Consider the following 10,726-nt stretch of genomic DNA (forward strand, 5'->3'; position numbering starts at 1 on the left):
CAGTGACCCCCCCGCCTCCGACCTCCTTCTCAGGTAGAGTTCCAAAGTCGCACAACACTCGAGAGAGAGGAAACATTCCCCTAATCCCTGTCCTTGAAGAGTGACCCCTAATTTTAAAACGTTGCCCCTTCGTCCTCGACTCACCCACAAGAGGAAACATCCTTCCCCCATCCACCTTGTCGAGACCATCCAGGATCTGATGCACTTCAATGAAATCACGCATCACTTTTCTGACCTCCGATTTTCTAACCTCTATTGAACTGATATTTTTCTCATCCCCATTCTGCTGCCTTCTCCCCGTAACCCCCTGATCTCCTTATTGATCAAAAACCTATCTATCTCTGTTTTAAAGACACTCGGTGATTTGGAGACAAGCCCAGACTGTCCAACTTTTCCTCATGAGACCAATTCATTCCCGGTATCAATCTAGTATTGGATTGGATTGGATTTGTTTATTGTCACGTGTACCGAGGTACAGTGAAAAGTATTTTTCTGCAAGCAGCTCAACAGATCATTCAGATTGGTAAAGATTGGTATCACGACCAGTACAGACTTGGAGGGCCGAAGGGCCTGTTCCTGTGCTGCATTGTTCTTTCGTAAACCTCCTCTCAACCGCCTCCCGTGCATTTACATCTTTCCTTAACTAAGGAGACCAAAACTGCACACAGTATTTCAGATGTGGTCTCACCCAGTGCCCTGTACAACTGGAGCATCACATCCTTACGTTTACATCCAAATCCACTCACAATAAAGGACAACAATCTATTAGCCGCCGTGATTACTTGCTGTACCCACAGACTAACCTTTTGTGACTCATGCGCTAGACTATCTAAATCCCTCTGTTGTCATCCTCTGTTTCAGTAACATTCTGCTTTTTATTCTTCCTGCCAAAGTGAACAACTTCACATTTTCCCACAATATACACCCTCTGCCAGATTTTTGTCCACTCACTCAACCTATCTGTACCCATCTGCAAACTTCTCATGTCTTCTTCACAACATACTTCCCTGCCCATCATTGTGTTGTCTGCAAATTTAGCTACCTTGCCTATGCGCCCCTCATCTAAGTCATTGATGTGAATTGTAAAAAGTTGAGGCCCAGCACAGACCCCTGAGAGACTCCACTCGTCACATCCTGCCAATCAGACAGACACATTTATGCATACTGTTTCCTACCAGCCAGTCAACCTTCAATCCTGGCTGATATGTTACCCTTATACCATGAGCTTTTTTTTTTTAAATAACCTTTGATGTGGCACCTTATCAAATGCTTCTGGAAATCGAAGTACAGTACATCTACAGGTTCCCCTCTATCCACAGCACATCTTACTCCTTGAAAGAACTCTAATAAATTAAATAAGTTAAACATGATTTGCTTTTCATAACACCATGCTGCCTCTTCCCAATTACATTGACTTTGTACAAGTGTTCAGCTATAAACTCTTTAATGATCAATTCTAACACAGACGTCAATTGAACATCGTCTCCCTCACCGAATTAAAGTTTAAATAAACTGCAGAATGAATTTTGATAGCGTTTTTTTTATTAAAACCTGTGAAGATACAAGTGAGAACATTTCTGTTACAATATTTTGAAAAGTTGTTTTAAAAAAAAGGCAAACTTTTGGAAACAGGTCCAGCGAGGGTTTAACTCGAGGGCCTGTGACACTCTCATCCACATCCGTGGTGCTGGTAAGAAGCGAACCGGAAATGAGAATAATTTTTCTAATGCTAAAATAGATCGGACTCTCGTCTCCCTGGCCCTTTTCCACCTTAGTCAGGTCCCTGGAAGTTGCATCAAAAAACAAGCTGGATAGCATCTCAGTTGTGTTTCCAACGGGTAACCACAGGCTAACCGGGGACTGAGGGCTTTATTTGATGGTCAGGGTGCGAAACTCTCATTGTAATGTGCCTTCTCCCCTCTGCCTCCCTTACCCAGGAATGCCTGCACCATTCCATTTTAATCTAAAATGCTGGTTGCTGCTTCAACGGCAACACACAATTGGGGCTCCCGTCCAGATGACATGCCAGAGAAACCCTTTGGAAACGGATGCATTATTCCGGTCGCCATTTAATGGAAATAAGATTTTAAAAATACATAAACACTACGGAAATGCAGCCTTGATGTGGTTCATTCACCTTGTTAACATTCCAACCACATTACAATAGGGCAGGGAATCTTGGTTGAGTGACAGTATGGTTCATTATTGACCATTTAGTTTCTGAACCTTATTAAAAAAACAGGAGAATAAAAATACTCTTCAGTCCCTGTCCCTGCTCCGGCTGAAACCAGAAGAAATGCTTTGCGTCTTTTCAAGCTGCAGGTGGTCTGTTTGAAGTCTGACCCATCGCAGCGACTGGATTGAATCTGTGTCCTTTGTGCGGTTGTGTTCAGAGACAAGTTAGGATCGGAGGAGTGAGGAGAATCAGCATTGCTGGGCCCTGCGCAGTCCTGTCGTGTTATGTGCACTTCCACACACACACGGCCATGTTGCCCCCGAAATACATGTAGAGAATGTTCTTCATTTCGTGAGTGACTTCAAACCCAAACCCTTCGCCAACCACCACATGCCAGGAAGCACCAAATCTCTTGTCCATGGTTTCTTTAATCATTTTAGCTGCAGTCTGTGGGAGAGATGAAACAAGTTTTAAAAATTTTTTAAACTAGGCAGTGGTGATGTCAATTCAGAGGTACACTGTCTCTGGTCTTTATTGTCCAGAAATTCAGGTACTCGAGTTCAGAATGCAGAGTCTGGTATCCCCTCCATTGACTGCACTTGGGGAGAATGGGATTAAATGAGAGAAAGCAGGATTAGGCTATTGAGTTGGACAATCAGCCATGATCATGATGAATGGCAGAGCAGGCTCGAAGGGCCGAATGGCCTCCTCCTGCTCCTATCTTCTATGTATCTATTGTGTAATCCAGCTGATTCAGTGACCCTGCAACATAACCGCCCAAGAAAACGTATCTCCTATCATGCGTCCACTACCTTGAAATAAAACTGGTGTGTGTGTGTGTGTGTGTGTGTGTGTGTGTGCGTAGGGGGGTTTTTTTTTTGGAGGGGAGGCTGCTGATATGGGGTTACGTGGGAGCTGCCCTCACACATTCAGACTCAGTCTCAGTTTCAGTTTCGTGGCAAAGCCCGGCAGTGCCCCCCCCCCAAAGGAAAGGAAGAGAGATAGGTACATGGGATTACTCCAAAATGGGATCAAAACTCTTCTCTTATGGCCATGTGTTGATGCGTTGAGCTGACTGAATGAGAGCTGCAGGTTACAATGTTGCACACTCCAGATCCCTAAGGTCAGTCAGACTATTGGACACACACGCCAACTGGGCAGAAGTGCAGTGGTTTACGACTGATCCCGTTGTGCCTTTTATTTATGCATTCCCTCCCAGGCTATTTATTCTGGTGAATAGATCGAGTGGAGCACACATCAAACCGAGTGCATCGGGCCTTACCGCACAGGCCACATTTGCTGCAGTTAGACTGGAGGGGGGCAGAGTGACACCCCCCTCTCCTCCCACCTCATCACACACAGGACTGCAGCCCTTCGAAGCAAATACTCATCACTACCTCCAAGCATCTAGGGATGGGCAATTAATTCAGCCTCGTCACCCTCACCCACATCCAGAGAACATTGATCAGAACGAGGAACAGATACAAAGACAGAGCAAGGGAGAAGGGGGTTTGAGAAGTGTATAGCAGTGTTGTATCACAGGAAAAAATGTAAATCGCTTATTGTCACGAGTAGGCTTCAATGAAGTTACTGTGAAAAGCCCCTAGTCGCCACATTCCGGCGTCTGTCCGGGGAGGCTGGTACGGGAATCGAACCGTGCTGCTGGCCTGCTTGGTCTGCTTGAATCCAGGAAGAGTTATCAAGCAGAGTTTCACAGTACAGGTACGTGAACACAATGGTTCATACATCTTCCCCTTCCACTAAAGAATACTCTTTATTGCCACTCTCCTCTTCAAAAAGATGCTGATTGTTCTCCGTGCTCACAATTATGGCTGTCCTTGCTGTGTGAGCAAAGACACTGAGCACTGGCAAGGAACTGGATCATGAAGGGCATCATTGGCAAGATCTGGACACAGACACATTCTAGCAGAATGTCCAGATATTAGTCAGGAACAGGAATGCTGGTTTATCACCGAGCATGTATCAAACCCATCAGTTTCCTGAACTATACAGTTTAGCATCCCGTGCAACGTTGCCTCAAATTCCTTTGTTGTGCATGGTCTTTATTACCCCAGGCAGTCCCCTTTCAGATTGCTTTGCGGCAATGCACCCGCACAGTTTAGGGAGAATACTGAACTTGTGTCGTAACACCTTTGGCAACTGAACGATTGGGGGGAACATCAATATGCACACAGCAGAACAAAACATCTCCGTGAAACCAGCCGCCCATCCACGGACCAGCTGCACAAATAATCGGAGCAAAACACCCTCACCTCATTGTTGGCAGAAAACTTCTCACAAGCGGTGACACACAATTCCATCGTTTCCACTTTCATTTCCTCCGGCATATCGCAATACTGAAAACAGAAGATACACAGACTGAGGAGGCAGCTTCCACTGGACCGAGAACTCGGTGTACAACTTACATTCAAACCTCAGTGTGGAAGTCACTATTAATTGGCATGTTTGCCTGTAACACACAGGAGTAATTGACACAAAGTGAATTTAACCTGAAAGAATTGGGCATGGATTTATGGAATAACTTTGCAATTTTGGACACCAGTATCAAACATAGCAAGCAGTTAAGCTCCGTATACTTTGCCCCAACAATATTCTTCAGCACAATCAGCATTTTTCCCCCATTCAGCACAATTCCCCCATTTCCCAAATCTCCTGAAAGAGGTCGCCTATGAGTCAGGTTAAAGGCAATTCACATCTGGGTGGAGACCCATTTTAAAATGCACCAAACTTCCCAAAGACATTCGCACAGGGATTCCCCCTCCACAGGCTTAAGTGGACAGATATTCTCTGGAATTTGGATTAATAATTGTTCACAGGATCAGAGAACACCGTTACAAAGACGGCATAAGACAAAGCTCACCAGGAGCTTGTTAAAGAGGGGATGGCATTGAAAGTAAAAACTCTCGCAGGTCAGTTTAAATACTTTGTTGCACTGAACAGGTGAAACTTTGAGGGTCACTTAAAATCTGGCCGTGGGTCCTTCTAGGACAACCTGCAATCATGGATTTTTTTAAACCAATGATCGACAATGCCTGACCACCGATCAGGGACGTGCGCGCGTGCGCCACACCGAGGTATCACCGCCACAATTGAAGCCATTTACTGATAGTTCTTTCTGATCTAGTGGCAGTAGCTCAAAATTAATGATCTTATTTAGCCCTATCAAAGCTCTCTGGGTTTAATCAGAACAACATCCGAATCTAGCAAGACAAGTACTTTCTCGAAGCTTAAAATGAAATTCAAATTATTATTTTATAGCGAGAGTACCAGTTAATTAATTAATAAGCGTTATAGCTACTTCTGTGACCTGCCCTTGGTGAGATTGACAAGAGGTTAACTGACATTGAGTGTCTGTCTGCGGCAGTGAACCCTGTCTTGACAAGTAAAGCTTTGCTCTGTACCTGCTCAGTAACATGCAAGGAACAGTCAAGCCCCAAACCGTCAGGAATCAACTCCACAATCAGAGGCAGCAATCTGGCTTAGACCCACGAGCCGGATAGGTCTTTGAATCAAATGGGCTTGCTCACTCTCAGCTGGGAAGGGGATTCATGCAACTTAAACAGAAACTCACCCTGACTATAGGGAAGGTCTGAACTCGCCTGGAATCTGCATCTTCCTTTTTCACCTCGGGCTCTGCCATTCCGCATAAGCTCTACCCTTTTTTGGGAAAGAACAGGTTGTTAATATTCCCATTTTAGAAAGTCGGTCACATTAAAAACTTGCATCAAAGCAAAATACTGCGGATGTTGGAAATCTGAAATAAAAACAGAGTCACACGGACTTGAAACATTAACTTTGTTCTCTCTCTCTGCAGATGCTGACAGACCTGCTGAGTTTGTCCAGCATTTTCTGTTTTTATTCCAGGTTAAAAACATTATCACTTAAACTGTGACACCGGGGGGGCGGGATTCTCCCAGCCCTGGGCCGGGCCGGAGAATCCCCGTGAACGGGCCACGCCGCCGGCATGAGATTCTCTACAGAGCGGAGAATCGGCACAATTGCCGGCGTCGTGGTTGGCGCGGGCCGCTCTACACGGCCGGTCTGCCGATTCTCCGGCAATTGGGCCGAAAAAGAGCCGAGTCCCACCGTTCTGCTCTGGGCCGGATGGCGACCTGTGGGGGGGGGGCTCTGATCGGCGGACCGGCCTCTGTGGCTGGTGGCCTCCTTTCCTACGCGCCGGCCCCTGTAGTCCTGCGCCATGTTGTATCGGGGCCGACGCATTGAAGGAGGCCACTGCGCATACGTGTTGCCGCCGGCGCCACTGCGCATGCGCGGATCCCACGGCGCACAGTTCACGCCGGGATTGGCAGCTGGAGCGGTGCAAACTGTTCCAGCCCCATGCTGGCCTACTGTATTGGAGAATCCCGCCCTGGATACTTTCAAAACCTTTTAATCCCACGCTCCTCTTTTGAGCAAAGATCTTTTTGAGTCAATCACATAGAGTATTTGCCTCTAATGAAACCCAGTAAGGATAAAAACAAATTGTCCCCTTACTTGTTAATTAAGTATTAAAAGAATTGTACTGGTTGCCACAGTCAAGTAGCCAATCCTCACAATGACCATCTGGGGTAGCTTCGGAAAGGTGCCAAGCATCACTGACCGAGCAATGAAGGTAAAACTGAACCTTCAATGAGGTTCAATTTTACCATTGTAATATTCTTCCAAAATATTCCCCTAAACTCATGAGCCAGCCTGCTATATAGCAAAGTCTATCCAGGTCTGTCCTGGTCCACAAGGCTCAGTCTCACATCATGCATGACATCTACCCACTGAACTATGGAAGACACTGGTTTCTATATTACACCATTCCCCCTGGTTTACCCCTTCCAGTTGAAAGAAAGGGACTGAATTCATACCAAAAAAAAGGATTAGCTCCCTTTCTTAAAGCAATCTCCCTCAAGTTCCTCTGAGAGATTCCAGCAGGTATTACTAATCTATTACATCCAAACAACATAATCATTACTGATCAGTTTGTTGCCAATGATTCTGCCCCATTCGAGGCTACCTCTCTGCCCCATTCGAGCCTCCCCTCTTCACACACGCTCAGTGGGAACCGAAACACTGTTGGCAGAATGAACAACAGGAGAGTGGTACACCCAAAACCACCAGACACTGTGTGTATGTCACTGCCCAGTGATAAGGAAACCTGAGCTGATTTTTGCACTTCCCTCAACCTAACAACAAGCTGCATTTAATGCAAGGGGTTAGGAATGAATTGTTGACTTGTTTGTGATTTAATAACGTTGCTAAGTGCTTCATGCTGCAGTATATTAATTACCTGTAGATCTTAGTGAACCTCATAGACTTTGTCGTCCATAGTTATCGATGGTCAGTGATGCTCGGCACCTTTCCGAAGCTAACCCAGATGGTCATTATGAGTTTTGGCTATTTGACTGTGGCAACTAGTACAATCTTTTAATATTCTTTTGGGAAAAATCAAATGAACAAGTAAAGGGGCACTTTGTTTATATCCTTCCTGGATTTCATTAGAGACAAACAATCCATGTGATTGGCTCAAAAGGATCTTTACTCAAAAGAGGAGCGTGGGATAAGGATGGAGAAAGTATCCAGTGCTGTAATTTAAGTGGTAAAAGTTTTGAACGTGAAATAAAAACAGGAAATGCTGGGGAAACCCAGCAGGCTTGGCAGAAAGGTGCTTCACAGGAGTGAAGCCACGTAGGACAGGTGGCAAAAAACTTGGTCGGAGAGGAAAGGTTTGAGGAGTATCTTCAAGGAAGAGAGGTCGAGATTTGAAGATGCTTCAGGAGGGAATTGCAAAGTTGAGAGTCTGGGCAGCTGGAGGCACAGACACCATTGGTGGAGAGGTTGAGCTTGAGAATGCTCAAGAGGCCAGCATTAGAGGAGCGCTGATTTATTGGAGGGCTCTGGGGCTGGCAGGGAGACAAGGAGGGATATTGAAAACAAGAATGAGAAATGTTAAATCAAGACACTGCTAAGCTATGAGCTGATATAGGTCAGGGAGTACGAGGGGTTACAGATGAGCCGAACTTGTTTTGCATGAGGACACAGGCGGCAGAGTTTCAGATGTTCTCTAGCTTGCAGAGGATAGAATGAAGGAGGACGGCCAGCAGTCTAGAGACAACACCGGTATGGGTGAGGGCTTCAGCAACAGATGAGCTGAGGCAGGGCTAAAAGCTACTGAAACAGAAATAAGCAATCTTAGAGATGGAGGGTATATGATCGCAAGCTGGTCTTGGGGTCCAATATGACACCAAGGTTGTGAACAGACCAGTTTAGTTTCAGGCTGCTGCTGGGGAGAGGGAAGGTGACCAAGGACTGGAGTTTGTAACAAAGACCTGAGACATTAGCTTCCATTTTCCTAATATTTAATTGGAGTAAATTTCTGTGGGTGGCACGGTGATCAGCACTGCTGCCTCACAGCACCAGGGTCCTAGCCTTGGGTGACTGTCTGTGTGGAGTTTGTACTTCCTCCCTTTGTCAGCATGGGTTTCCTCCAGGTGCTCCGGTTTCCTCCCACAGTCTAAAGATTTGCAGGTTAGGTGGATTGCCCCTTCGTGTCCAAAAAATGTTAGATCGTGTAACTGGGATACGGGGATAGGGTGTAGACGTGGGCTTAAGTAGGGTGCTCTTTTCAAGGGCCGGTGCAGACTTGATGGGCCAAATGGCCTCCTTCCGCACAGTAAATTCTATGATTTTATTCTATGATTCTATGGATGATGAGCATGTTGACGGGCAGCATGGTGCAGTGGTTAGCACTGTTGCTTCACAGCGCCAGGGACCAGGGTTTGATTCCTCGTTTGGATCACTGACTGTACGGAGTCTGCACGTTCTCCCCGTGTCTGCGTGGGTTTCCTCCGGGTGCTCCAGTTTCCTCCCACAAATCACAAAGATTCACAACCCTCTGCATAGGTAGACATAGAATTTACAGTGCAGAAGGAGCCCATTTGCGTCCGCACTGGAAATACCAACCCACCTAAGCCCAGACCCCACCCTATCCCCACAACGCAGTAACCCCACCTAACCTTTTTGAATACTACGGGCAATTTGGTTTCTCATTTCAGACCCAAGTGGCTTTCCCCCTTATTTTGATGTTGCGTACCCTGCTTCTGGAACCCCTAACCAAGGGAAACACCTGACCTGCATCAACTCCATTTATCCCTTTAAGCATTTTGTAGGTTTGAATAAGATCACCCCTCATTCTTCGAATAAAGGCAAGTTTTGCCAACTGCCCTTTACAGGACAGTCCCACCATCCCGGTGAACCTCTGTTGGCAATAAAATGCTTCCTATGGTGAGGGGATTGAAACTGCACGCCGCAGCCCCGGTGGGGTCAAACCAAGGTGCGGCACCAATTCTATCCACGTGAAGTTTGTCTCTGCGAAGCACCCTGGGGAGTTGCATTCAACACCCGAAGTGCTGTCGGAATTCCAGGCGTTTCTGGGTACCTGGACCCACTCCGCCGCGTGGCCTTCACTGCTCAGGATCACAGCTTCTGGTCAAACATTCACCCCCCCCCCCCCCCATCCAACAACACAATCCATCCCAACCCCCAACCTAACCCAACAACCCAATCCAACCCAACCCCCAATCCACCCCAACCCAACCGCCAACCCAACTCAACCACAATCCAACCAAACCACCCAACCCAATCCAACCTAACCCCCAATCCAACCCAACCCCCAATCCAACCCAACCTAACCCCCAATCCAACCCAACCCCCAATCCAACCCAACCTAACCCCCAATCCAACCCAACCCCACAACCCACTCCCCAATCCACCCCAACCCAACCGTCAACCCACCCCAACTCAACCCCAATCCAACCAAACCACCCAACCCAACCTAACTCAGATTCTCCAGCCATCATCCCATGGCTGTTTGTGGGATCATGCTGTGCGGAAATTGGCTGCTGTGTTTCCCAGATTACAACAACGACTGGGCTCCAGAGAGCAACGGGCTTCCAACTGAATGTCCTGTGGGGGGGGGGGGGGGATGATAGGCGCTATAGAAATGCAATTCTTTTCCCCCCCCCCGGTTGGAGTATGGTCCATGAGGCCGGAGTTCAGACCGAAGTCTCTCCCCCAGCCCAGCCTGGGGGCGGGTGAGGCGGCCGGTCGGACTCACCTGGGCCCGGAGAGCCGCTCCCGCTCTCCCGCCGCCGCTTGGGCCGTTGTCAGGCACAGAATCCGGGTCCCCCCAGCAACCAGCGGATGTCCCGCCCTCCCGCGCACTCCATTGGCCGCCGCTGCTCCGGCGGATGATTGGTGAATAAGGACGCCACTCATAGAGCGTCCCGACTCCCGCCGGTTTTGGACGTCGCCTCGTGTCGGTCACAGCCAGGACGGTCGCCCATTGGTTGGCGGGGGTGTGCGGGCGGGTCTCGCAGCAGGGCGGGGCCTGGTAGCCGTTGGAGCGCGCGGAACGTTTGATTGTTGTTGTCAAACTGACCCTCTGACAGTGCGGCACTCCCTCAGTACTGACCCTCTGACAGTGCGGCTCTCCCTCAGTACTGACCCTCTGACAGTGCGGCCCTCCCTCAGTACTGACTC

General features: G+C 47.8%; 1 protein-coding gene across 1 annotated transcript; it reads right to left on the reverse strand.

Moving 5' to 3' along the window:
* Positions 1 to 1,520: 1,520 nt before the first annotated feature.
* LOC119956460 (dynein light chain 4, axonemal-like) lies at positions 1,521 to 10,391 on the reverse strand. The gene is made up of 4 exons (XM_038783725.1): positions 10,302 to 10,391; positions 5,769 to 5,854; positions 4,450 to 4,533; positions 1,521 to 2,623 (listed from the first exon to the last, which is right to left on the reverse strand). Exons 2-4 carry the CDS (start codon positions 5,835 to 5,837, stop codon positions 2,459 to 2,461), a joined length of 318 nt encoding a protein of 105 aa, XP_038639653.1. The 5' UTR covers positions 5,838 to 5,854; positions 10,302 to 10,391; the 3' UTR covers positions 1,521 to 2,458.
* Positions 10,392 to 10,726: the final 335 nt, after the last annotated feature.

This window comes from Scyliorhinus canicula, chromosome 23 (genome assembly GCF_902713615.1).
Source record: "Scyliorhinus canicula chromosome 23, sScyCan1.1, whole genome shotgun sequence".
Lineage (NCBI taxonomy): Eukaryota > Metazoa > Chordata > Chondrichthyes > Carcharhiniformes > Scyliorhinidae > Scyliorhinus > Scyliorhinus canicula.

Bases quoted from the DNA above. Each gene is read 5' to 3' on its own strand.
- LOC119956460 (XM_038783725.1), bottom strand. From the start codon at position 5,837: ATGGCAGAGCCCGAGGTGAAAAAGGAAGATGCAGATTCCAGGCGAGTT. The intron at 4,534-5,768 runs GTGAGTTTCTGT...TTCTGTTTTCAG, and splicing joins AGACCTTCCCTATAGTCAGG to TATTGCGATATGCCGGAGGA. The intron at 2,624-4,449 runs GTGAGGGTGTTT...TCTCTCCCACAG, and splicing joins AGTTTTCTGCCAACAATGAG to ACTGCAGCTAAAATGATTAA.